Raw genomic sequence first — 27,994 nt, 5'->3', positions numbered from 1 at the left:
TGATTGTAGTGGAATATCTTCATGTTAGTGAAAGAGAAGAGAAAAATGGCGGGATTGTGGTTAGCAGGTTGTTGGAGAATGGTGTGGACAGTCTGGAAATGGAAGGCTTCTGATGCGGTTTCAGGTTTCCATCTTGCTTTTAAATCTAGTCATAGGTAGCCTTTGCCTAGGTTGTCAACAGATTCCAGCTGTTCTGAAGGCCCTTCTAGGAAAGTCCATGGATTGACTGTACTGGCTTCTTGGTGTTTTTGAAGGGCCCAAACAATATATGGAAACAGCTGATCTGACAGAAAATACTATGTACATGCATACTTCAAGGAAGTATACGCTTGACTGTATTTCAACACACAAAAAACATCTGAGATTTCTCCTCGTCAGTAACAACTAAGTGAGTCCACATCCAGACCTGAGGTCACTTTTATAAAGAGGGTGAACAAACCCTGGAATTAAGCTTTGACTCTTAAAGCTGTTCTTAAAAGGCAGTGTGTGTAGACAGCTAACCCACAAAGTGAAGAGATACAGGAACCAGGAACATGCAGCAACAATGATCCACTTGTGAATGTAAAAACACTGTGGGGCTTGGATTAGGAGTATGACAGGGAATGATGACAGGACCCTCTCCTGAAGCCAGGAACTCTGAGGTATGTATGGAGTTAGAAGTTAGATCTTTTTTTTACTGCTGAATGGCAGTAGGTTTTATGTATTTGTGCTTGTTTATGTGCTAGAGACCTTGGACTCTAGAATACTACATCACTACATCCTGATAATCAGCTGTAGTTACCTGACTTCTTCCACTACATCCTGATAATCAGCTGTAGTTACCTAACTTCTTCAGGGACTTGTAAATAATGGCATGAAAGTTGAATTCTGTAATCTGACTATATGGAGTACAGGGACAGGGCTACTGATTCTGCAAACTTCACCATTCAACTTGAGCCACAAGCAAAGCTAGATGGAAACGCTCTTCTAACAGGTGACTACTGGTACTTAATACCAATCCAAATAGTTAACTAGGTTTATGGATCACTAAACTGGCTGAGCAATTGTGCTCCCTGACTTACACTATTAATACGTCAGAAACTATGTATCCCTGCTGCAGACAAAACACAAGTAAGGTTAAGATCTTGTGGAATGAGTTTGCTGGTTCAGTGGCAGGCAGACAAGTGTACAATGGGAACTGAGAGAAACCTGAAGAAATCCTGTATCTGAATAAATTTACCAGTACAAGATTCATTAACAGAAACTAGACCAAAAAATAAAAACATACTGTTTTGAGAATAGCTAAATCTGCACAACCATATACAGAGATCAAGCCCATGAAGTAAATGGAAAAAGATCAGTCACTCATACTGTGTTGTGTGCTTGCATATAAAAACTCAATTTTATTCCTTATACTGTCATCAAATTTCTGAGCATTCCTCTTTAGCCTGAAAGATCAATAGACTGTTTTCACACCTCTTTTTGCTCAGAAATACTGTGAATACATTTCACTTCTTCGTTCAAAGCTTGACTTCACATCATGTCTTCTTCCCTACAGCCAGAGTAGGGGATAATATGAAAAATGCTTTCTTGAATGAAAGGTGAGCAGAAAGATTGGGCTTGGCTAAGGTTTTGCTTTTCTAGTTTATTGAGATTAGAGGTGTATAATAAGTGTTGGGTTTCACAGTAAGACATCTCCGCTCGGTTTATCACATGCCAGTCATTCAGCCTTTCTACTCCACAGTACGCAGAAAACCTTTACATAAGTAGCTGGTCTCAGCAATGCACTTTTCCAGACTGTGCACTACAGATTCCAGTTTCACTACCCCTCACAACACCCCAGAACAAAATGAAAGGGAAAAATAATAAACGTTCTGCAATTTTTTAGCTCCCATTGAAGACATACACAAGCTAAAATAGAGTTTCTGTGCAGATATGCTTCTGAAAAGTAAAAAAAATATTCTTTTAAGTATAGCCTTCTCCAAGGAATAATCTTGGTCTAGATGATCCTAGTCAGACCCAGATAGGGCCCTGAATAATGATAACAGAACCTTCATCTAGATTATATGCGAGAGAGCCGATGTCGAGACGATGGACAGAAATAAGGCTTTTGGTGTCCTGTGCTGTTAAGCGAGCAAATGGCTGCATTATAGTTCACCAGAACTGAGTCAGAACAATCCCCAGAGTTGTTTCTGGGTATAAATAATACAATAAACCAGAACCATATAGATGATGACTGCCACAGTGAAATCAAAATCTGATTGAACAAGGCCTAGATTTCCAGATTCCTACAGCTAAGAAATTGATTTATTAGTATCCATGTTTTGGGGGCTATTCCAGAAGAGCAAGGAATCCAGAAGAACTGGCCATGCTGACTTACTTGATGATATGAAGCCAGATACCATAGATGAATGGGTACATTCTGTTCTGAAGATGAGTTTTTCAAGATAGAAATTCCCCCGCAGACTTCCTCCATCCTGCCAGGCTCTGCCTGGCTGTTCTTTGTCCAGATGTTGATGTTTTCCAGGTGCTGAAAACAGAGAGATGATGCTATTTGCATATGAGGTAAAAAGATGTAGAATTGAGCATTGCTTATGCTGCTTATGGCCCCAGCCATGCTGCTTCAATCAGTTACATCAAGCACTGTGGTGGCAGAGTTAGCAAAAATGGAGGGGGTGCAGGAAGGCCCACAGTCCCTTCAGTTTAAGAGCATGAGGCAGAGGACTCCTGACCTTTCAGGAGTGGAGTTCCTTTGATATAAACTTCTTTCACCATGCTTTTGTCAATGGTACAGCAGCTGTTTGATGGGTACTTTGCAAACATATGGTCACCTTCGCCATTAACCCATGTAAAATACATTAGTATAAAAGCATGCACCATGTCTGGGCCTCTTGCTTGGCTCCAAAACCACGCCTTACTTGTGCGGACTTTGTTTCAAATCCAGAGTATTCTGGGGTCTGGGACTGTTTTTGTTTTGTGTCTTGTTCAACACAGAGCATGCTGAGACTGCTTAGCACATAATAAAATAAAGAACAACCCTAAATGAAGGGGAAGCCTTGAACTATGGTAAGAATAAAAGCATTTCAAAGGTGTCCTGACAATGTTTTACAGGTTTCAAGCAGCAGCTAGATGGCTCACGATGGAGGTCTGCTCTTTCAGACTCAGCATCTCTTACCCTAACGCTCTGAGCTGAAGAAAATGTTTGTTTGCTGCCAGTGCTTGTAGTCACAAGGGCAGCACCCACCTTCTGAGGACAAGAGCCTTTTGTGCTGCTGCACATTCTGCTGCAGTAAGCACAGGGGTGAGACCGCGCCTCACCTTTTATCCCAATTTCACACATTGGCTTCACAGCATTAATAAATTGGTTTTGTTTGCCACACATTTGGCAGGAGAATTTTCTAATAACATTTTTATCCCCTTTGAGAACATGAATCACTCACACGCCGAGTATAAAATTACTTCCCTCCCTCCCCTTATTAAAGGCACCGCACGTTAGCAGGGGTCAGGCACTCAGCCTTGCCAGTGGCAAAGTCAAAAACAAGGGCATGGCTGGGAGGCACGGTTGCAAAGCTCAATGCTTTTCTTTCTTATGGGCAGCTGATAACCTATTTAGCACTCCAAATACACGGTTTTCTCCAGCTGTCAATCCTACCTGCTCGGGGTACAGATTGAGAAAATGTGTCAGACTTACCGCACTGCTCACACGGCCATTCCAAACAATAAATAAATAAAACGTGCGCAGCAGATGTCCGCTGCGGCTGTGCTCTCAGGGGCCAGCAGAAGCTCCCCTTGCTGACCTGGCCATCCTCCCCCACCAGGCCAAGGCGAGCCAGGCCGAGACAGACCAAGCTGAACCAGGCCAAGCTGAGCCAGGCCAAACTGGGCCGAGCCCGACCAAGCCAGGCCAAGCCGAGCCAGGCGAAGCCACGCCAGGCCATGCCGGGCCTGATCTTGCTGCCACCAGGGGGCAGCCAGGGCCGGCCGCTCCCCGCCGCAGGCACCTCAGGCCAGGCTTGGGTTTGGTTTGAGATGTGCCAAAGGGTGGGGGGCAGTTGAGTGGCAAACCAAAAATCACTGTGCTTGCACATTTCTAAATCCATCTGGTTTTGATTTCTGGTTTAAAGAAAAAAAAAAAAAAGATAAATCACTTTTCTGATTTCCAGAGTAATGGTGGTTTTTTGTTGTGTTGTGTTTTGCTTTGTTTTGTGGTGGTTTTGTTTGTTTGTTTGTTTGTTTTAAAGGGAGAACTTTGTTTAGTGTTTACTTTAGACAGCAAGCAGGTCATGCTGCCAGAAGCAGTTTAGTAGATGACTTGAGGAGTATTGTACTTTGATCGCTATATTTTTCCCAAATCCACACCTCAGTCAAAATACAGCCTTTGAAAATATATAGAAGACATCCTCAGATCACCTTTTCTCCCACATCCTTGGCAGAGACTCCCTGCTGTGGATGAAGACAGAGGAAAGAGAAGCAAGAGCGATGGCAAGAACCATCACAGACAGGGAGCTACAAACGAATTGGGGCTGCTGGAGGGATCCCAGGCAGTGGAGGAGACGGGACATGCATGTACATAACCTGCACTGCTGCTGAGTCCCAGGCATGGATTTCTCATTTCACAGAAACCTGAGAGGTGCTGGGGAGAATCCCCCACATACCACACTAGTTTTCTCCTTGAGATCTTGCAGGTTACATGCTCTACTACCTAATGCAGTCAAAAATTAACTGCCCGGCAGCAGATCTTCAAGATCACAAGGAGCTTTGCTGGGAAAGGTGTAGCTGTGTAAGGAATTTAAACATCTCCAGGTCTGGCAGCAGTTTTGCTGGCCTTCTAGCATATCCTTGGAGTGACCAAATTGTTGGTTCTTGAAGGCACTTCTTCCTTTTTAATGAAGCCTTTGCTTTTAATTTCTGAATTGTTCACAGGAATATTCATGTGACAGTGTTACACAGGTACAGCAAATATTGCTTGATGGCTCTATGTCAATGATGACATTGTGCCTCCCTCATGTTACACTAGAGCACATTGTGACACCAAATGTCAGCAGATTTTTCACCATTTTTTCCTAATATGCTACTTGTTCCATGAAACTTGTCAACAGTTCTTTTAACAATTTTAAATCAATCAGGGATGTGTGAGAGTTCATATTTAGCATAGCATGCAAATTGTTCCGTAGCAACATATTTGTATTTAAATACAAAAATAGACCTCTCAAAAAGACCAAATTTAGTGAATGCCACAAGCATGCAGTTGTTTGGTAAGTGCCAGGTTCATAGCTGTAGGCTCCCACTTTCCACATTTGACCCTTTAAGGGCTGTGCACTTCCTAGCTTCTGCGTAATCAGCAAAAGAGCTGAGTGACCGGCTCAGAACACAAATGCAATCCGAGGCATCTACCCTCTTCTGTCGGTATTGAAATAACAGCCAGCAAGAGAGCCTGTGCTGCAGCTGTCTGGGTTAGGTTTGATTGGTCAGATAAATCACATTGTATTGTTTCCATTCCTTTGGCTGGGGGAATGTGTAAGCACTTCAAAACTGAATGCCTATGCATGAGAACTTAAAACTAGTTTACTTAAATGCACACATATGTATTTTTGACATTGACTTTTTACAGATTTTCTTGTCAATAAAACTAAATTGCTTGACTGTTCACAGAAAGTTAACATAAACATAGCCAAAGTGAATTCAATTTTTTAAATTGTATTTTAGCATGTGACTGCATTCAGTAACAACTTTGTCAAAAGGAATGATAAAGTGACTCCATGCCAATCACTGCATTGAAGTCATTTCTCTGACTGAGAGCCCCAGTCTTTAAGAAATAGCAGAGCAAACACCGAATGCCTATTTCAGAGCAGCAGACCGCTGATTTATGGCAAGTTGCGGGTAATGGAATTGTCTCAGCTCATCAGAGGATGCAGACACTGTCCAGTTACTTCCCAACTGTGCAAACGCTTTTGTTTTGGAGCTGACAACTCTATACCTTTTCACCACATTTCAGGTCCTTCTTCAGGTTGATGGAGAAAGCCTTTCAGCATATAGCAAAAATCATGCCTCACTATCTTTTCTAACTCTCACACATCCCTGGGAAACAATCACAGCTGTTCCACAGAAGGGGTCCAAGAAAACCCTGCCTACCCACCCCCTCAGCACCAAGAAGACATTAAAGGAACAGGGAAAGGGAATCAAAAGCTGAACATTTAGCACAGTGGCTCAACCAAAAGGAGGGAAAGACAGGGGAACATAAGTGCTGTCAGAATTTTGGGGACAATTACTGATAAGTCATGTATAGAAGTACTGATGAATTAATCAGGGGCAGAATACTTGGTGCATTTCTAGTATTTCTAGACTTTACTGTGAGTCCCATTTACCTGAAGTCTGCATGGCAGCTTCTCCTCCAGCAGACTGAGAGCAAGGACACCATCAGCTCCCCATGAGTCCATTCCTCCATGTCCATACAGCCATAACTGAGTGACCACAGCTGCTCACTTTTTGTACCACTAGCGTTATACCTTGCTTGTCTCCCTTGACAGGCAGCTTTTCTGGATGCATTAGTACTGCTGTGACTGTGGCTGTTACACGGAAAAGATGTAGGCAGGGGCTAACTCAGTTTGTGATATTTAAGATTTGTTATTGTTGTCTGGAGACTCTAACAGACCTGACTGATGGATGGGGTCTAATTCATGTAGCTATTGTAAGGTTGCTTCAGTAATGATCTATCCTCAATCAATATGGCCGCGACAGTCTCTGCTTCCCTTCATGTGTGAAGCAGCTGCCCTTGTTTTCTGAGGATGTGGGGTGGAACTGACACAATTAAAGGTCATCCTCCATCTGGGAAGAGAAAGTTCTGGTCTACAGTGAAGCACAGGGGCTGGTTTCCATTTTGTTAGAGTTATGTAATCTCTAAATAAAAAATAATTCCGTTGTTCACTACAAGATCTTGTTGCTTAATGCTCCCTAGAAATGGCTGCCAGATTCCTGTAGGAACATAGCATGTACACAGCATTTTAAAATCTATATAGATGGGGAGTTCTTTAAATTGTAAATGAAAAGCATTGTTTTATAGAAGGGAATCCGCTTTTCCAACTGAAAACCATTAGTGCCTGACTTTCAGAGGTGCTGTATTGCAGTCAAAGCCAAAGGCAGCTGCTTTTGGTTTTGTGCAGCCTCTCTGAAAACTATAATATTAGCAGTCTACAATATTAACAGTACGTGTTAATAGCAGGCATGTTAGGTACAGGTGACAGCGACATGGAAATAAAGGAGGGATGCAGGGCATACACGCAGAAGCAAAATTAGACAAAAGAGAAGCAGCCAAGCTTTTAAAGAAGAGCATCAACAACAATTTGCCATTTCAGATTTCATAATTCCAGATTGATAATTCCAACTGAACTATGTTGCAAAACCTAAACCCATAAGTTTAGAGCTTTTCAATTTAAGTATGTGTGCCAGGGAGACCGTGACAAAAAAAAATACATTTCTACACGGGATTAGAAGAGTGCACCCTTGCTTATTTTGGATAACAAAATTTAATTAACTATTTTCCCCTTATCCTTGCATATGCACATTGTTCAACAAAATGGACAGGCTGCAATATTACCTCTTCAATCTTCACATTTGATTCTTGAACCCAGACTCATATCTTGAGGATTGCCTACTCTTCCTTTACTCAGAAAAGTATCTTTTAACTCCTATTGATTTCTTTCTGATTTTGATGAACCAGCATAACTTAAACTGTGGGTGATCCATGTAGAAATCAAAGGCTGCATTTCACTGTGGCCTCTGCAACAGAACTGGAAATGTGGCAAAATTAACGAGCTGGAGGTCCCCAGGACACATCAGAGTTTCCATGGCATTGCTCACCTGGGCCATCCTGTTTGTTAGCAGAATCAGGCTCGATGGCAGGGACAATGTGCCAGAGAAGGCACAAGGTACGGCTGGAGTGCACTATGCCCTGTGAAAACACTGACTCCCCTGAGTTTCTGCTGAGGTGGACCCTACTACTCATGTACTCCTAAAGGTACATTTTTGAGTTGTCTCTTCAGTTTGAGCCTTTCTGTTAAGTTGCCACATACGTATCCGTTATGTGACCGACAATTTGTTGATCTAAACTTAACTAATGTGCTTAACTAATGCATGTTAATATAAACTACTGTGCTCTGGCATTGTTGAAAGACACACTTGGTCCTTTAAAGGCTGTTTTTAATTTGTTTCCAGTGTATAAATATGTATTAATTCATTTTGTACATATCTAGTGTACAGTATCTGTGGATACTCAGCATCAGTTAAGGTGTCTAAATTTATAAATCAATAAAATTGTGAATATTTATGTTTGTGGAAAATCAGTTAGGTGCATCGCACTATATATATCACAATACCTGACATTCTCCGACTTGACTGCAGAAAATTACAAGAGGCTTTTTAGAAGGAAAAGCACAAATTTAGAATGACAGACAGACTGGGATCTGTCAAAGAACTAGAATCATAGAATCACAGAATCATAGAATATCCCGAGTTGGAAGGGACCCATAAGGATCATCGAGTCCAACCCCTGGCACCACACAGGTCTACCCAAAAATTCAGACCATATGACTAAGAGCACAGTCCAAATGCTTCTTGAACTCCAACAGGCTTGGTGCTATGACTATGTCCCTGGGGAACCTGTTCCAGTGCATGACAACCCTCTCAGTGAAGAACCTCTTCCTAATATCCAGCCTGAAACTCCCCTGTCACAGCTTGACACCATTCCCTCGGGTCCTATCACTGGTCACTAAAGAATTCTGCTCTAGTTCTGCTATTTTAAAAATACTTTCATCTGTCTCTAATCTCATTAGAGATTAGAGCTTGCCATCTCATTACCAAAATTCACTTTTCCTAGGCCAAAACCATGGAACAATGACAGTTAGACACTGAACCTGCACTCGGTGGGTTGTCTGCATGGTCAGTATCCTTTGCTGGCAAAGACTCTCTGATAGAACGAAAAACAACAAAGTTTGTTTCCCCTTCTTCAGCAACAGAGATAACTAAGCTAAGTAGAGTTTACTGAGGTTTGCAAGGAAAAGTTAGGATCTAGCTACAGGTAAAGACGCATGTAGGCTTTTATTGTTACAACCGTTGTGCTTGGCTGCCATTTATTTTGGAGTTAATGCATAAAGAGCAAAAGAAATACATGCAAACACAGAATCTGAAGAAAATGGGCTTGGAGTTGCTGAGCAAAACTAGGATCAAAGGTTAACAGTACTGTGCAGCCTACCTGCATGTACAGGACACCCCTGAGAGGCTTAGCCAGTCATGGAAGTACCAGCCAGCATGGTTCTCTTGAAACAGAGAACTGAAGGAATCTAAAGATAACTAAACCAACACAACTTTAGGATTTAAATCTCCCGCTTCTTCCCATGACAAAAAAAAGCTCTTCATTTTACTTTCATAGCCACCGCAATACAGGAAAGTAAGGGTCTTTTACAAGACTTTCCTCCTTCTACTGCAGATCATACAGCCCTACCAAATGGAAAGAATCTGATCAGTATTTGTCCCCGCTCCATTACGCCCAACCTTAAGTAAATTTAGACAATGTGGTGTTTAAAATGTCCATGATTCCTCAAGCCTCATGCATGATAGAATTTCTATTCCATCTAGCGCTACTGACACAGGGATGTAACAGTAGGAATTTTTCAGAAAAGAGCTAGAAATTAAGAGTATTCTTAGATCCTAAAATCATTTCCTATTAAGGTCAGGAAAAAATGAAAAAGGGTAACACTAGTCACATGGAGCAGTACTTGAAAAACACTTTTTGATTTTTGTATTCCTAAAACAATTTCCTGCAGACGTGCTATCTTCCTTAGAAACTTCACATATGTAGATTACAGCACAGCATGTATAAAAAAATTGCTTTTCTTTCCCAGCCCCTTTAGAAGCAGTCCCTGGATTCCCAAAAATCTGTGGATCACAGGTTGAAAACCACTGACATGAGGACACTGCACCTCATGGGGAAAGATGAGAAAAACTGTGGATTAAAGATACAAAAAATAAAGTTAAGGTGGGACAATCATGTAACAGACTAGTAATTACCAAGTTTGTTTTCAAATCAAGGTTTGCTTTGTTTCTATGTGCATGCTCTTATTTAAACAGGAATCAGCTCAGGGAATTCAAGTGGTGTATGTTAGCCCTCAAGTATGACTAGGTGGTCCAGTTATTCCTTCTTCAGTCATGGAAGACTGTTAGAACGGTGATAGCTGTGCTTAGTTTTTGCATGCTTGTAAAGTATTTTGCTCCGTTACACCTAAAGCTCAGCAAGGCTAGATTATAAAATACTTAGAGGCTGTTTTGGCATTTTCACACTTATGCTGATGTGCACATGTGAGCACCTTGAAGGCTGTTTTGAGGAGAGCTCTGCACTCATGGCCATTTGACATTAGACATTCTCAGCAGCTAACAGTCATAGCCAGGAAAGCACATTTGCCTTGCAACACTGAATACTGAACCCCTCACCCCCTTTACTTCTATTTACTGGGAAGGCTGCATTAGGGAAAACAGGCTACACTTAAAGGAGCTTTATGGAAGGAACAAATGCATGTGGCTCTTCACAAACAGATTACCAAGACAGTAAACATCCAGCAGTGTAGAAGGAAATCTCCGCAGTCTTTAGACAGCTGTACAGATGTCATTAATGAAAAGGAAAGGAAATCTTTTCAAAGTGAAAATATGCCTAGATCTGCCCCTGTACATTAGAGAAGCAGAAGATCTGAGCATCAGTTTTTAATGAGGTAGAGCCTGAAAAGAATTCCATATATGTTAGGTGATGTAAAAGCATTCTGTCACTGAACAAAAAGTGTTGCAACCATGCCTCACTGCATGAATCAAATTACAAGAAAAACAGTAAGAATCCAAATGTGGAAGATACCTCATTGTTTAAGATTGTTAAAACAAAGCATGCACTGTTGTGTGTAAGATTGCATTGGCAATCAAGAAGTGGACAAAATTATCTGATGCTTGGGTTCTCATTTGTATTTACACAGACAGCATATTCCTAAGGACTGAATCTGACAAAGGGCACCCTTTTATTGAATCTTCTTAGTGAAAACTTCACTAAGCAAGAGATTAGTATGATTCACTCACCCGTGCTGCAAGTATGATGCTTTTAAAGTGAGTAAAAAATCTACTGTTTATGACCTGATCTATCTGATACTGCTTTGCTGCAAACGTTTCAGTATCTTGTACCCCAGCCTGTTGCATCCTCTAGAAACTGACACCTTTTGTTTATTGGACTCAAAATGAGGCAATCAATCTTAAGAAAAACAAAACACACACAAAAAAGGGGGGGGGGGGGTGGCAAGAAAAACAATTCACCCTACTTAAACATGGACACTTTGTTTCTCAATTTTGACAAAGGATGAAGTATCCAATATCTTGCATTGCCAATGATGGCTCATTATAAAAGGCTGCCCTGTGTGGTTAAAAGCATAGGTGATTGTACTGGTTGCAACAGACAGAAGTCTCCAGCAGGGTCTTAAATCCAATGAGACCCTCTGGAGGAACAACACTAGGAATCAAAAGTACTGAAGCTATGGCCACTGACTCGAATGGAGGCTCCAGAGTGTTGCAGCACAGCATCCCTATGAAGAGCTGAAAGTAGGTGTGCCTCACCTTCACTCAATGCAAACTGCTAGGATCTCTCCTAAAGCACAGTACTAGCACAAGGCAAATAACAACCTAATCAGAGAGTTTCTCGAGGAACGGAAGGTGGAAATGGGGGTGAGCACAGGGCACTTCACTCTCATAGAGACCCTGTGTACTGACCCTCAGTGGCCACCCAGAGTTCACATCCAGCATCTGACCCAGACTTCCAGTCTTACCCAAGTCTCAGAGGGAAAGCTGAACACCAAAGCTCTGTGTTGTTGCTGCAGTTCTGATAGATGTGCTGCAGTATGTCACTGAAAGCCTGACAGTCCTCTTCCCTACGGGCATCCAGTCTTCCAGCACCAGAGAGGTGAAAGGCAGCTGCCATTTGCCTCAGCAGCAGCTGGAGAAGCCACAGCAATGTGTAAAGAGTGTCAGAAGTGAAAGCCTCAGGGGCGAAGAGGGAAAGAAACGACGTCACTGTAATGGAAGCCTTTTCTACTTGTCTGTCTGTCTGTCAGCAAGGACTTCTGAGTCAATAAATACCAGTCAGAATGCACAATTCCTGCTGACCTGCAGTCCCCCCTTCATCTCTGGAGAAAATAAATATGGGTTGTGGGTGCTGAGCAGCTCTGCCTTCTTCAGAGCTTCCATTGTATTTGTGTTTGCAGTGTTTCAGCTGGCAACTCTGGGCAACATTCACTCGGTAGTCCCAGGAACTTGGAGGAACTCCCCAGTTATTATGAGATTATCCCTCCATTGCAAAATAAACGGTTCTTCAGCAATTCCATCTCAGGGGTGTTCTCTCACAGATGTCTGGGAGTCAGGAGGGGTCAGGACAGGAGGGACTTAGTTTTATGTATAAATCCTCTCAGTGCAAGCTGCAGTTCCCAGAACAATGCCCTTCGCTGTCCAAAGCATCCATGGGAACAGGAGCTGCCTCTGGAAAACCAAAACTAGGCTCTCTGTCTCAGATCTCAGCCCATAGCAGCACCCTACACGCCTGGAGGCAGCTCAAAATCAGATGCAGAAGGGAGCTCCTGGTCACTTGTGTCAGGAACAGAAACATCAGATACCATATCCCAGTGTTCCCCATTCTTCGTGAAAAGCGTTGTGTTTTGGGATTCCCTCTCTGTCTTATTCCATATCTTAATAGAGCCATTGGTCCTCGCTATCAGTCACTGTTCCCAATGTAGTTGTCAAACTACTGATTTAATAACAAAAGACCCAGCATCCTCCATGCTTGCTATTTGCTTGGGGGGAATGCAGGGAGAGAAATGTCTTTGTTACTTAATTTACTAGCAACAGCAATAGACTGTCATTTTGTATTTGGTCTAGCCACCAAAAAGGGGGCGAGACATACTTCACCCATGGGCTTCACAGGTACTTGATGACAGTGGAGTGACTCAAACACTTTCTGGATTATGTTCCACTTTCACCAAATTGGGCTGTGGTGGCAATAGATCCCTCCAGCTTTATTCTCCAGTACCATGGTGCGGCTTGCTACTAGCCTCATTCCCCATTCCCAGTTTCTAGTTCCAGATTTTCTGTATTTCGTTCTTTGGGCCTGTAAGCACAATAAAACAGAGACTGTTTTACACAATGCCTGGAAAACACCTAATACACTGTGACTCTCCATTGACAACTTATTCAAGCCTCTTTTCTCCTTTTTCCCCTCAACCCTTCAAAATACTTAGTTATAAGCTAAAAAGAATGAAAAAATGGGGTTGTTCAGCTTGGAGAAGAGAAGGTTTCCGGTACCTAAAGGGGGCCTTTACAAGAAAGCTGGGGAGGGACTCTTTATCAGGGAATGTAGTGACAGAACAAGAAGCAATGGCTTTAAACTAAACTAGGGGAGATTTAGATTAGATATAAAGAAGAAATTTCTTACTTTGAGGTTCAGTACCAATGGAACAGGTTGTCTACAGAAGCTGTGGATGCCCCATCCCTGGAGGTGTTTAAGACCAGGTTGGATGGGGCTTGGAGCAACCTAGTGGAAGGTGTCCCTGCCCCTTCAAATGAACTTCAAAGTTCCTGCCAATAGTCCCAAATCATTCTATGAAAGATACTTTGGTCTTGGGGAAGGTTTTGGATTATTTATTTGCTTCTTCAAATTCTGAAAAAAATCATTACTACTGACAGTTTCAGACAGCAGAGAACAGAGCAGATCTTCTTCAGAAAAGAACAAGTTATGCAAATATTCTAGCAAGTTTCAGGTCACTTGTCTTCAGAGCTACATGGGGTCATTCTGAAAGCCAAGCCTGCCTCAGAGTTTTCAGAATTTGTTTTCCATGTTTTCGTACAGAGCATTATTGTTTACAAGGCAGTCCTGCAAGCCTGAGAAACCATCATGATGCAATCCTGAGGCTGAATTAGTATGAAGGCAAGACACAGCTCACCAAATGTCTAACAGAAAGTGTCTGGAAGGTCACAAGGGTAGAGAACTGGTCTCACAGGTGGTGTGCACAAGACTGTGTGACATAAGGTGTTCAACAGAAACTTCTCACAAGAAAGGGCAGGATAGCAATCAGAAGTGGTATGAGCTGGACTTGGGGGGCACAGTCTGCTCTGCTGTTTACTCAGAGACTCTGACTCCTACAGCTCTGGAGCCCACATAAAAATCAATTATTGTAAGTCATGCTATAGAAATCACAGCTTATATTTTACAAAGTTTCTGGCTATTTTAGCTATAGAAATAACTGAACCAGGGGTAAACCATTGCAGCATGTAGAGCTGCCTTGGAGCTGGAAACAATAGTTCTCACATCACCTTCTCCAAGTGTTTCAGTCACAGCCTCTTGAACTCATTTATTCTGCAGCAATGGAATTTGGTAGTTTCCCATAACACATAAATTCAGTATTTTGCCAATACCTGTAGTCAGGATCCCAACATCAGTTTCTGACCAGCTTGCAACCCAAACAAGTAAAAGCCAGAGAACAGGCTCTTCATGTCAGTTGAGGTAGTCCTGGCACATGGTAGCATTGAGGCTGAGAATTGTGACCTGATAAACTGGTAAAGCCATCTACAAGTTATCTCCTTCCCGGGCACATACCAGAAATAAAGTTCTGGACTACGCTTCCTGAAACAATACTTCATTAAACAGGGCCCTGACAACAGAGAGAGATTGCCTGGAGACATTGTGGGGCCAAGAAAAGATAAAAGCTTTCTTAAAAGAATGGTTGAAAATATTCATTGCCATATTGTGGTGATGACTGTTTTCAGCAGCTATGGGCCACAGCTGCACATGTTTGTGTGAAGAAAGGAAGACAAGAATGAAAGGATTTTTTTATATCATTACAGTTTGGTCCCATCTCATTACACAAAACACAGAAGCTGGCTTAGTAAAGGATGTGTGAATCCTCTCGGATTGGAACAGAGCTAAGGTAAATACTTGTTAATTAATTTTATTTAAGCCATTAATGAAATTCTTAATCTAACTCACTTCACAGAAGGGTAGGCTATGGCCTATATATTATACCAGGTCTATGTACTGTAGAAATAATACTATGTTAAGAAACTATTAATGTCAAACATTCCAGTGTTAAGGCTCATCAGCAATAAGCCTGACCTTATTTTAGGCCTATCTATGAGCTACCTTGCAGTCTTTAATTACATATCCGTATAACAATTTTCCACTGGATCACTGCTGTGGAACCTGTGTATTTGAGGTCTTCTTTTATACTCACTGCTCAATAGGTGGTTCATGGCTTACTTACAGCACATCAACCAAACCCTGCTCTGCATCATCAATTTTCTATGACTTTTTTTTTTTTTCCCCCTGTAATATTTGATTTTGAAATTGCCAGCTTGAATTAACTACAGAGTGGTCTATTTTAGGCAATAACCATCTGAGGTCCATGCCTCTCCCCCATCATGTTTCCATTCCCAGCTGTAAGGCCCCCACCCTTCTTCTGAATATCAGGATTGTCCCTATGTCCTCATTCCCAGTACTTTGGTCCCTACCTTCTGTAGTCTTGTCAGAAAGGTTCCTTCTTCTCCCATGCTCTGTCAGAGGAACACTGAAAACACAACAGAGGCAGCAGTGCTGTTCATCTCCTGTGCCCTGGGACAGCACAGCCGGACCACGTACCCCACTGCTCCAGTGGGAGAGAAGGTCCACCCCTAGATTTAAGAATACAGAGACATTCTTCAGAGAACATGCATTTCTAATGTCTTTGTGCAAAGCGGGTCTTTCCAAGGCTCATAACCTGAGTAAATGTGGGAAATTTTTCATGGAAATAGCCAAGTGCACATTCCTGACATCAGAGGGATCTCCCACACCAACTGCTGATCAAAAGTCAAGGCTTTGACACAAATTAGGTAGGGAGTATGATTTCTTACTAGTATTCCTCCAAGGTTTTTGAATACATACGTACATGAGAATTAAAGTCTCCTTTTGTGTTTGTGTGTGTGAAAACTCAATTAATTATTCTTTCCTCCTTTCCAAGCAAGGGGAAAAAGAATGATGCAAGGCATAGAGATTTATCTCCAACATGGGAAATTTCATCCTATTTACTTCAAATGTAGAAAGTTCATGCATAACTGAAAACAAGGTATTATAATGATTGGCGCAAATTGTCAACATACTTAATTATAAACATTTTCTTATATGTAACAATCAGTTTCCTGAAAACACTTTATTTCTGTTAAATGGAAAACAAAACTCTGTTTTGCTCTCATATTGATTAAACGGTGCAGTAAGATCTTGCAAGTATTTAGTCAAAAACTTGTTGATAATCCTTCCTATGTTGTATTTAAAATGTTTGGCTCAGTCTGTGCAACCTCTTCCATTGAATTCCCACAGACAGCCCATAGTCATCATAACACGGAGTTTTTCCCCAATATACATGACGTGGATAAAAACAGTCAGGGGAGGAATTTGATACTGTCAAAAGTATTTAAAGGCTGTAAGAATAAGCTTACCTAAGCATTCTACAGGTTGTTTTGTTTTCAATGAGCTTTTCTCAGACCTAAACTAAATATCAGAAATGCCTGGGTAATGATAAGAGGTATTTGCTGGCACTGCTCAGCAGCAAAGAGACACAAACCCCATTACATGGACACATTAAAATAGGACCAGGCAAAGCAGTACAGCAGGATGCCCAATACAAATTAACAGGGGATCATTAAAGACTCCAAGCTATCTACATGGGGGCTTGCCTTCCTCTCCTTCTCTTGCCAGCAGCCCATCCACCTTCCCAAGACCCATGGCTGCTCTCCCTCCAATCCTTGCCCCACTGCCATGGCACACCTTGGTCTCTACTGGGGTGGGAGGCATGTTGGGGCCTGACTGGGCCCGTGCCATGTGGTCTCATGTGGAAAAATCACTGGAGAACAACAGCAAAACATAATTTCTTGTGGTAAAGAAAGGAGTGACCAGAAGTGAACTAGCAAAATGTTAATGTATATTCCTGTGGCACTGTGGTCAGGGTGAGCTCCAGCTCATTTTTTTAATCAATCCTGGCATCAGGGTTGAGGCCTGATTAGGAAACTGAATTGTCTTCTCTCCAGAAAGGGCAGAGCAGAAGGTGATTTTTCTGGCCTGGGTTGAGGTGCTTTAAAAGGGGAGCCTGAGGCTCTTTGATAGGGGAGCTGGCAGTTCTGCTGCTTTGGTGGTACCTGTTCTGTGGACAAACAAATGACCTCAGTTTCCAAGGCTGTCAATCTGGAATCCCTCGTCAGCACCAAATTAATTAAAATGTCTTTAAAAAGTGAATAAAAAACATGTAAAGAGTGCTAGGCAATCCAGAAATCTGAAGCTTGAAGCCCAAGATCGGATGGTGGAGAGGGAGCAGGGGGTCTCTTTCTCACCTAGGTAATGATTATACGAGCCCCATAAGGACATAGTTAAATCAAGTATTAAGAAGACTGCACTTAAGAGGGGGAAAATATGTCAATCACACTTTGCCTTTGACAAAAGGAAATTCCTTGAAACTGAGAATGGGGAGAGAGAGGGAGGGAGAGTGTCTCGTCATGTGGGTGGCCAGGAAACTGGAGGCCAGAAAAGTACGAGAGAGAGAAAGAGTAAGAGATGGGGGGTGGGGGGGAAACCACCAGACTGAATTCTAATCCAAATGCTGTGAGGCGTTCACACCAGGCCTTGTGAGAATATTAACAAGGTTACAGGAGAGGGGCCTTTAGCCTCGGGAATTATTAGTGAATATGGAATTATATTTGCGCAAACACAACCAGATGCAAGCGGCTAAATGCTCTGCAGATGTGAGAGGAGACGGAGTGCGTTCCAAATGGGCAGCAGCTTCATGTGTTTTAACCCTCCGTCGTGATGCCTGGGCGCCTTTCTTAGAGGGCTACTTTTTTTGAAATGGCAATGGGACAAGAGGGACAGGGTCTTCTTTTTTATCAGAAATTCAAACAAGGATACACTTTAGGGATTACTCTCTCCCAGAGCCACAAGCATCTCCTAGCTAACTGATTATCATGCTGAAGAATACATCTTCACCACATTCCTTTTCATCTCCCTGTACTTTGCCTGAGATTCACTTCCTCCAAGTTTTCATTTTTCTTCCATTTTACCATGTCTTTTTCCATAATCTCTCTCCATCCTCCCTCCCTGCTTTTCATTGTTCTGTTCTCTCTGTTTTCATTGTCTAACTTCATCGTGGCTTGAGCAGTCAGCTAGTACTCACGACATAGCAGGCTGTTTCCATTAGAATGAGACATTGATTACAAGAGCCAGGTATTTCTTTGAAGTAATCCTGTTTTACTACAAACAAAGTCCCGCTTCTTCAAATACAGTAAGACTGAACAAGAATCCTGTTTTACTACAAACAAAGTCCCGCTTCTTCAAATACAGTAAGACTGAACAAGAATCCGGTGCTTTGCTCATGATCCAGATCTGCTTGCAGTCAGTACACTGCTCAAAAAGCTCCTTCCCCTGGCTTTCTTTCAAGGCCATTGTATATTCACTTCATTTTGTGTATCATGATTTTTGTTTTGCTCCCTGCCTGTTTCCTCCTGCTTTTCACTGTTTTAGTCACTCTAATCGATCCATTCAATGTTTATTTTGGGCATGGCATCCACAGTTTAAGCTATTGCTAAACAAATGGACATCTGTTTGTTCCCTCATTTAGCTGGTGCGCAAGGCAGCAAGCACACCCAGCAGCCTCAGTGGGATTGATGGCTGGTTCTAAATCGGAAAGCTGCCTCTCAGCTCCCATCACAATATTAGGTGTATTATACTAGGACCTCAGTTTTAGTTGAGAATGCAGCTTTGTTTTTCTAGATGAATTGCTTGTTTTAAATAATTACGGTTCCTACTCTGAAAATGAAAGAATATATACTGAATCTTTAAAGATCAGCTTTATCAGTTTAAATACAAAGACACAGAAATGGCCACAGACATAATTATAAACGTTTTGATAGTCACTCTATGGCAGGGCTGAGACTTCTGCTCAAGAGGAAATTTTTTTGCTATGAGGAATAACAGAAGCAGATGATTATTCATCCTATAAAATTATAAATATGAAAGTATGGAGACTTGGATGCTTATGTAAGTGGGATTTTAATAGATTATAGTTTGACATGGCTGAGTATACTAATCATGATTTTAATGACCTAAAAAGCTTGAATTTCTATTAAATAGCACCTTGAATATTTCCATGAATCACAACGCTTGTTTTCTAAAATAATCACAACATTCCTACAGTATGGCTCATGCTTAATTATTGATGAAGCATACCCTCAAATTTCATTATCTTTAAAAATATTTTCTATCACTGCAATTGTGTTTTCGAGGCAAGTAAAGACCTCTAGAGTGAGGGCAAAATTTTCCAACTCAGGTATGCATCACTGCTCTAGGAAAAATACAGTATACTCTCCCTAACGGCACAATGTGTATGGGGTGCTTAAAAAAGATCTGGCTATTTCAAAGACTTATTTGAATATATTCATTTGCTTAGAGATGAAAATTAATTAAAAAATCAGGCAGTTAAAAAACAGACCACCCATTATTAGACCTTTGCCTCCTATCTTGGTAACAGAATACACTCTAGCAACCCAGGAGTATACCAGTGAAAAGCAAAGGTGGGGAAATACATCTTCACAGATGAAATGCTTATTACTCTCTGACAAAAATTGCTTCCTATTCAAATTGTCAAATAAGAATCTCTTTCTCTCAGTTGTTAAGGGGGAGTCAAATCATCAACAGGAGAGAGCAGTACTCAACCTCCCCTACAAATCAGGCTAAAACCCTTGCTAGCTCCCACATAAGTGGACTTTGTTGAAACCTTGCATGAAGACTTCATTTCACTCAGTTTTGTTATTAAGTTGTGGGTTGTTTTTTGCTCATTTGTTTGTTTTTATTGGTTTGTTTGCTTTTTTTTCTCCTGTTGCATGTAATCCATTTCCCCCACAGCAGGGCCTGGAGGCTGCTCAGTGGCCCCTGGCCTCTTTCAATATGGTTGCCACTCCCCACTGCTGTGGACCAGCAGTGAGCTGTGGCAGGCCTCAGCTGGTAGCCATGCTGAGAAGGCTCTTCTCCATTGTTCCCAACGGGTTCTGTGTTTTATGAAGCCTCACAGTATAGCCAGTCGCCATCTCCCCAAGGGCAACGGCAGTTTCTGTTTCCTGGAGAACAATGGATGATGGTGGCCAGTCTAAAAGGGAACAATTCTGCATGGGGAAAACAACAACAACAACAAGAAAAAGCAACAGTAAGTATGGACGTTCATAATAAGCACCAGTGAGGAAAGCACCTATTGTGCTAGACCCTCTCTATGGAGAAGCTGAGAGGGAGGTGGGAGACAGCATGCTAGTTTTCTGCACTGAGAGGGAGGCCAGGAGCACCATCCTTGGAGGAGTGATGGAGAGGAAAGCGGGCACATGCTGAGGGATAACTCCAGGCTTACCAGCAATGTGGGCAAAATCCTATTTTGCTGCTCAAAGTAGAAGGAACAGTGTCACTTCTGCTGTGGGATGCAGAAATGGTGAAGAGCTGAGGCAGAGCGCTCAGGGAAAAGCTGTGAGGAGCTAACAGCCACAGCCACCATCAACAAGAGGCTAGAAGAGCAGAATGCAAAGGGTGCTAGAGTCTATCTATGGATCTCATCATTTTTTCATTGCTCTGGTGAAACAAAGCAGCTGCAATTCTAGTGGAAGTATCTCATAAACCATAGGTGTTCTATGTTCCCAGATGGGAGCACAATAGTCAGAGCATAGCCATGAATATCTATGTAAACGGTAAAATAAAATAAACCAAAAAATAATGTTGGAAATCTTTACCTGGGGGTATTATTTAAATTGCCTTAACAAAGTTGTATGATTTTTTTTCAAAACAATTGTAACAACTCTGCCTTTTATGTATACTTCAGTCTTTTTGGTGTCTAGAAAAACATTTCATATCGCCATATATCTGCATTTTGATGCTGTGTTTATTTTGGTATTTCATGACAGTCTCATTTTTAAAATCAACATTAAATAATCAGTGAAGTGTATATTGAACTGTACATTAAAAAGATATTAAACCACTACTAACTCAACAGGTTTTAAGCCTCTGATCTCAGTTTAGCAATTAATGTTTTTAGTAGTCCCATAGAAGAAAATATGAAAGCCTGGCTACTAAAGTTTGCAGATGATGCATAGCTTGGTGAAATGATACAGTACTGAAAAACAGCCACTTACACACAGATGGATTGTCTGGTAGGAAAGAGAATCCATACAAGCAATGTGTCTGAACAGAAATAATTTGAAGGTCACACACCTGAAAACAAAAAAATGTAAGTCATCTACAAGCTGGGGGACTGTGGAAATCACTGGCACCGAAAATGACAGAAAGAACATGAGCTCTCAGCACAGTAGGCAACGGTATTCTCAGATATATACACGTTATTTATTGCTCTATCAGTCTGTACATCATCTCCATACTTTCTTAGCAACACTTCTATTTTTTTTCCTACTGATCATTGGAAGCAGAGGAATTACATTGAGTATTGCAATAGTATGATGGCATATTTTGATGCTTACCCTGAAGAGAAGAGATTGAAAAACTGCAAAGATTAAAGAAATGCAACCGTAACTTAAAATATATGAAGCCTATCTTATGATGACAGTTCTGAAAAAAAGAAAATCAGTCTATGCCATTTGCTTAAGAAAAAAAATATTTTTGATTATGATAGGAGAGGATTTCTGAAAATAAAAAGTGTTTTAGCTTAAAAGGCAACAATGTTCTATAACCTAAAATTGTAAAGTGAAATTATAGGAATTCAGATTGGAAATGGCACATTTTTTAAGAACTGGAACAATTTATAAAAATATGACAGGTTTCACATCTATTACTTTACAGAAGTGTCCAGTGCCTAATGACCAATGATTTAAATGTGAATTCTTATTACAGAAGCAGGTTGAGGGATTAATTTAATTATGGTTTGTAGTATCTCTTATGAGAATCTTGGACAAGTATGTTAAGACAGAAAAGTGTTCACACTGTAATACATACTCTAGAAAAAGCAAGAGATATGTTATGCTAATTGGTATTGTTAAAATAGCAGCTTGGTGATTCTCTTATTAATCTGAAGAAGCAGTTACAAAGGAGAGGTTCAGACTGTGTGAATTACTACCTATTTGTAAATTTTCCAAAGCTGTTTGGTTATTAGTTAAATTTGCCATGTTTGTTTAAAACTTTTAAGTATGCTTCATTTTTTCTATTAATTATAGAAATAACAGTTGCAGTCTTAAGAGTCTTGAAAATGTTCACATGTATAGAAATATCACCATCAGCTGGGTATACCTGAGTGACATTTGGCAGCTGGGGAAATGACGAGGAAAGGCAAGACCATACTTGCCAATAACGTTGCTCAAAGTAAAACTCTAGTCCATGGTCTGGTACTTGAAGAGATGTTATCACTTCAGGAATGAAGAAGTGCTGTTTCTTAGCAGTAAACGTATCCTCAAGGCACAAGAAGATTATGACTGAATAACCAATACAGAAGATGATTTTATTAAACTATTTCCCAGATTTGTTTCAGTTTTGCACACAACATAACAGACCTTTGTGTACAATTGGGTGAGGGAGTTCATTAATCTAGTAAAATATTATTTGGGTGGTATCTGCACTGAATGCATATTAATATATAACAGTTGTAATAGGACAGCATTTATGTTTGAGATAGGGAGGCCTTGTGGCACCATCTAAACCAGTAAACTGTCTTCTTTCCAGGATTCAATTCCTCCAGGAATATCAGATTGGAACATACTGTATATCTGGTCCCCAGGGGTTCTTGTAACATCTTTTCTGTCCTTTTCCAACTGTGTTCTTTAAAGCAGACAGATATGTGGATGATACCTCAGAACTACTTTTTTTCTTTGTGAATTCCATTGACACTGCCTTTTTTTTTTCCTGCCTGTGAATTGCATTTAATTTCTAGAGGATAAGTGCATTCATTCTCCATTTCTATTAATAGTCCCTAAGAACACTATCTAGACAGCAACATTTGCATATAAAACTATTTCAGATACAGAAGACAAATTATTAAAAGCACTGATACATTGCACCCAGAAATATGCTAAGCATTTAGATATTCTATCTATAGGTATCTATTCTTATCAGATAAAGAATAAGATATATCTGTGCTGGGAACAATGTTTGAAGGTCTCCTCAGACATCCAGGCTGGATTAACCACTGGAAATAATAGCAGATTTGGGTTTTCTATTTACTGCAGTAAACCAACCTTGTCTATAAACTCCTTATTGCTGCAAACTAAAGGTGTGTGTCTGGGGAGGGCAAGCTTTTCCCCTTGATGTTCCAGGACATGGAAATACAATCCTTTTTTCAGACACAGATGTTTGCAATAGAAAACTTTCACTCTGCTCTCTTCTGTTTTTAATCTGCTCATGACAGGAAACACAGATTCAAAATGAATGTAAAAAACACAGCCACCATAACTGATGATAATACAAAAGAACATGTAGGAAAGATTTCTTTTTCCCAACATATTATAGGGAGAAAAGGTTTACAGATTTCAGAAGATTCTAGGTGTTTTTATTTCCAAGTGGCTACCAGTACAGTGTTTTTCCATGAACTTCACAGAAAATAGTTCTCTGCAATGCTATGATACTACCAACAGTTTCAGCACACAAAAGATAACACACTTCTTCATACTCTGCCAGATCTTCAGCATTCAAATGACTGCCCTGCCAAAGTTTCATTGAGCCCGCAAATGTATAAAAATGGTCAAAAATCCTTCCATAGCATGTGTAAAATATAAAATGAAACAGGTAAGAGTGGGATTTACCTCCTTCAGCCAGTCATGCTGCTAACGTTGATGCTCTCCAAAATGTCAAAGATGTGTTTTTAAACTATGTCAATTTACGTGTCTGAAATGAAGTTTTTTTCTGTTCGGAAATGTAAAGAGTTGGACTGGACTCCTTCCTGTGCCTGTTCCAACTTTGTTTCTGACTCTGTATTCTTCAGATTCCATCCTACCTGGTCTCCTTTCTCTGCCTCGTCTGGTTTGCCAAAATGTCCTGTCCTTGCTTTTTTGTTCACACAGTATCTTTGTAACATCATCCTTCATTTAAAAAAGAATGTTAGGCACATGCAATGCACAATATTGCACATGGCAATTTCTGCAACCTCATCAAACAGTGTGTCATACACTCTCTAATCTGTGTCCACTTTGCCTGTTTAGCCTATTGAACTATTTGGAGCATGGGCTACCTCCTTTTGTATGCTTAAGCAATGAATGGCACAAAGGGGCTACATTTTAGACAGTATGTGAGCAAATACTATAGCGAACAATGATTTGCCTAGCATCACATAAGAACTTTAGGACAAGTGGCAAGGAATAAAGCCATGTTTTCAAAATGTATGCAATTTCTTTAACCATTTGTCCTTTTTACAGTCTGTTGCCACAGCCACCAAACAATTTCTAATTTTTACTTTAAATAAGACATGGAGGCTGTGGACAAAATCCCTAGAGGGACTGTTATACATCCCTAATATTCCCTGGACCCTGACATTGTAAAACAACCAAGGCTGGATCCTGTGCAAAGCAGTGCCTCTTAAAGGCTTTATACAAATATAAGTTTTGTGTACTATAGCCCAGCTACTGAAGTCCTTCTGCCCAGAAAAAAAAAAAAAGAGTTTGTGTTCTGCTCCTAGCACTATCATGCATTTTCACTAATCACTTATTTGAGCATATGTCTAAGTCTTCTCCTGAATCATTTTATGGCTGTTGTCTGCAGGTTTTTCCTTGATTTTTCAGTATTTTTTTCAAAGCACGGACACCCAAAGTGGACTTAGATTTACTGATGGGTACTCCAGTACTAAAAAATTACTTAATTCAACATTTCAGCAAGAGGATTGCACTAGAAATAGAGTTGCTTGTCAAACACAAACTCCAGATCTTTCACAAAATTGCTGTGTCCCAGGAGACACCCACTCACCTGAAATATATGGTCTTGAACTTTTGTTTTTAAGTCAATAGTCACGTTGGAGATATTAAAAACAGGGAACAGATGTAGTTATATTTTGACTGAGGTCTGGTTCATGTGCACCTGCTACTGATATTTCCTAATCTGGGCTCTGTAACAGATTCTTCACATCTAAACAGCCTTGAATGGATTCACAATGTGTATTGGGGTAATATTAGCAGGGAAAAGTGGCTAGGAATCATCATTGAGAAAGGCTGGAAGAGTTTTGGCTGCAATGGGAGATTTCAGAGGGCAATAAATATGATCAGTGAATCTTTCTCCTCCCCTAATTTGGCCCTGTCTCAGGATGCAAGCTGTCTCTTGTCTTCTCTGGGATTTTCAAGCCAACCTCCTTCTCTTCTCATCCTTCCCATATATTCACATCACTCTCCCTCTCTGCACCAAGAATATCCCATGCTTCTTCTGTGCCTGCTAGATTTCTGTTGTAGTAGTGAGCTCTTGTTTTGTTAAAGTGCTATAGTAACCCAGTAAGTGGAAATTTTGCATTTGGTTCAGCTTGAGTTTGGGTTCAACAAAGACTTCAAAGTAATAATTCAGACTCTTATGGTTGGAGGGAAAAAAACCAATGTGAATTCAAGTTTTTACTCCAGTTTCACTTTGATTTTAAAACATGTTTTGATTTAATACACTCTGATTATCAGAATGACAGCTATGTTTTTGGCCTTATTTACACATCTGTCAGTATTTGTGTTAAGAGCATATTTCAAGTATCAATTATTCACCATCTATATTCTAGATTACTGGTGACAGTACTGAGTAGGGCAAAGCACAGGTTACTGTAGAAGTCTACTAGAAAGTCTCTCAATTCAAATTTGATAAGTACTTTTTCAGAGCTGTCAGGTAATCAGCCCTTAGTCCCGTTTAATGTGTGTTTCTCCAATAAGTTTAATTAGAATCCTCTGCAGTACTAAGTCAAAAATATTTAAAAAGTCTAAGAAGTATTGCTTTTGTACTGTTACACTTACTAATTCAAATTCTAATAACATTGAAAATGAACACTAATACTTTTTACATAACATCAATACCTTCATTCTTAAGTTTGCAATCACTGAAACACACATAGCTTTTTGCTTCATCATTTTGCCTGAAATCAAGGTCTGACTTAATGGTTTATAATAGCAGCATAATATTCATATTTAGTAGGTGCTGCAAAGCTTTCTCCTTGGTAATTCCATACTGGAAAAGGGTTTGTTTTAAAACTCGTCACAAGTGAGGAACGGCCTACATTTCCTTGTCACATCATCTCAACTTTCTTTACATCTTTGAAGCTAGGTTTATATTCCACTTCCCTCTTTAGCACCCCTCTCTTCACCTTGTTATTTTGAGACAGCTCTACCTGCTTTGATTACTCTCCAATGGAAAGAAGTTCTAGTCAGGAGACAGACGCTAAGGCATCCATACATCCCTCCCACCGCCTGGATTGTTGGCTAACACTTCACTCAAAGCATGTCTTCAGTCTCACTTCAGTGGTGCAGCCACAAGCTCGTCTAATATTTTTTTTGCTTGTTTTGGCCTTAGGACAGGAAAATCTCAAAAAAATATCATCTGGTCTTTTCTATTTTTCAGCTTCTTCTCTGATGTCTCCTACAATTCAAGCAGTTTCATGTAATTTTCTCAAAAACAGGCTGACATTTTTGCTGAAACATAAAGCTAAATAAAATGTCAGAGCAAAACAGACATTGTACATGGAAGTTTTCAGCTCAAATTATGACCAATATTCACAGCGATGATACAAACAATGAAAAAGAATTACATGTACGGTTTTTGGACTCAAATTTCTCATTGACCTTGCACAGCAATTTTTTTACAGTTTGTTTAAGAGTCTGGGGAGCTAAATATAGATTAGGATCCAATATTGTAAGCACTGTAAACATAGTTTTAAAATCTAAAAATTGTTATTAGCCAACGCATCCAAGTGAAAATGTTTATATAAACTTACAGTGCTTTTAACTATTAAGAATACTTCAGGATTTTACAGTTAGGAACTGTAAAACAGTTGGGAATGTTGTCTGAATGGGCTAAAGTTGTGCCAGGGGAGGTTTAGGTTGGATATTAGGACAACTTCTTTATTGAAAGGGTTGTTAGGCATTGGAATAGGCTGCCCAGGGAAGTGGTTGTGTCACCATCCCTGGAGGTCTTTAAAAGACGTTTAGATGTAGAGCTTAGTGATACAGTTTAGTGGAGGACTTGTTAGTGTTAGGTCAGAGGTTGGACTCGGTGATCTGGGAGGTCTCTTCCAACCTCGGTGATTCTGTGTGATTCTGTGATTCTGTGGTAGGGTTTGGACTGATCTTGCCCAGTACCGTGCTGGCTGCTGGGAATAACCACCTGTGTGCTGAGGGGTGTCACTGCAGATGCACACCGGTACCCTACAACTTCCCAGCCTGGACCTGGGGCTGCTATAACCCAACCTCAGCGGCCCGTTAAACCTCCCTATGCCAACCGTTGCTATGGCCGCTGCCCCCACCCCGGTAGGCGGTACCCGGCCACCACGTGACCGCCCGAGCACAACCCCCCCCGACGCTCCACTGTGGGGCGCTGCGCGCATGCGCCGGCGCTTCTGGGCTTGTACCCTCGTTCCCTCCTCCCCCCACCCCCCCCCGCCCCCGCCATGGCGACACCGGGGGGCCTGATCCGGGCCGCGCGCCGCGGGACCCTCGCCCAGGTAACGGCACCGGGACGGACGCAGGGCCCTCTCCGGCCTCTCGGGCTCGGGCCTGCCCAACCGCCACGCCGCCCCTTCCCACCCGCAACGGCCGCGGCCAGCTCCGCGCATGCGCAGGGTCGGGGCGGCGGGTGCTCACCCGGGCGGCTCCGGGCGTCACTCCTGGCCCCGAGCGCTGGGTTCCGGGGGGGGGCTGCGAGCTCCCTTGTCCTCCGGCAGAAGGCAAATTAACGTGTGTAAACATGGGGCTGCCTGAGTGCTGCTCACGGGGCGCTGGCACAGGCTGCCCA

General features: G+C 41.3%; 1 protein-coding gene and 1 long non-coding RNA gene across 7 annotated transcripts in view; one reads left to right on the top strand and one right to left on the bottom strand.

Annotated features, from left to right (window-relative positions):
• The window catches only part of WARS2 (tryptophanyl tRNA synthetase 2, mitochondrial), a 117,264-nt gene that overhangs the window by 37,206 nt on the left and 52,064 nt on the right, over nucleotides 1-27,994 (top strand). Inside the window, exon 1 of one of the 5 annotated variants that reach the window (XM_050708045.1) lies at nucleotides 13,537-13,543. The exons of 2 other annotated variants lie outside the window; for them this stretch is intronic. Coding sequence is in view for 1 of the 3 variants with exons in the window: in XM_035569592.2 (XP_035425485.1) it covers nucleotides 27,651-27,704 (54 nt within the window). In the remaining 2 variants the exon portion in view is untranslated. Of the gene's footprint in view, nucleotides 1-13,536; nucleotides 13,544-27,564; nucleotides 27,705-27,994 lie in introns of those variants that run through there. 2 more of the 5 variants (XM_035569592.2, XR_007707684.1) reach the window with 2 other exon arrangements.
• Nucleotides 1,561-27,915, bottom strand: LOC118259819 (uncharacterized). Of its 2 annotated transcripts, XR_004782116.2 has the most exons (5): nucleotides 23,275-23,424; nucleotides 22,334-22,515; nucleotides 21,229-21,307; nucleotides 15,553-15,711; nucleotides 1,561-2,509 (listed from the first exon to the last, which is right to left on the bottom strand). It is a non-coding gene; the product is annotated as an uncharacterized LOC118259819 (long non-coding RNA). The 2 variants fall into 2 exon arrangements; XR_007707685.1 differs by lacking the exons at nucleotides 1,561-2,509; nucleotides 15,553-15,711; nucleotides 23,275-23,424 and adding exons at nucleotides 19,116-20,220; nucleotides 27,844-27,915.

This window comes from Cygnus atratus, chromosome 1 (assembly GCF_013377495.2).
Source record: "Cygnus atratus isolate AKBS03 ecotype Queensland, Australia chromosome 1, CAtr_DNAZoo_HiC_assembly, whole genome shotgun sequence".
In the NCBI taxonomy this organism is placed as follows: Eukaryota; Metazoa; Chordata; class Aves; order Anseriformes; family Anatidae; genus Cygnus; species Cygnus atratus.
The sequence above is the reverse complement of the archived record's forward strand: the minus strand, read 5'-3'. Positions and strand labels throughout refer to the sequence as shown.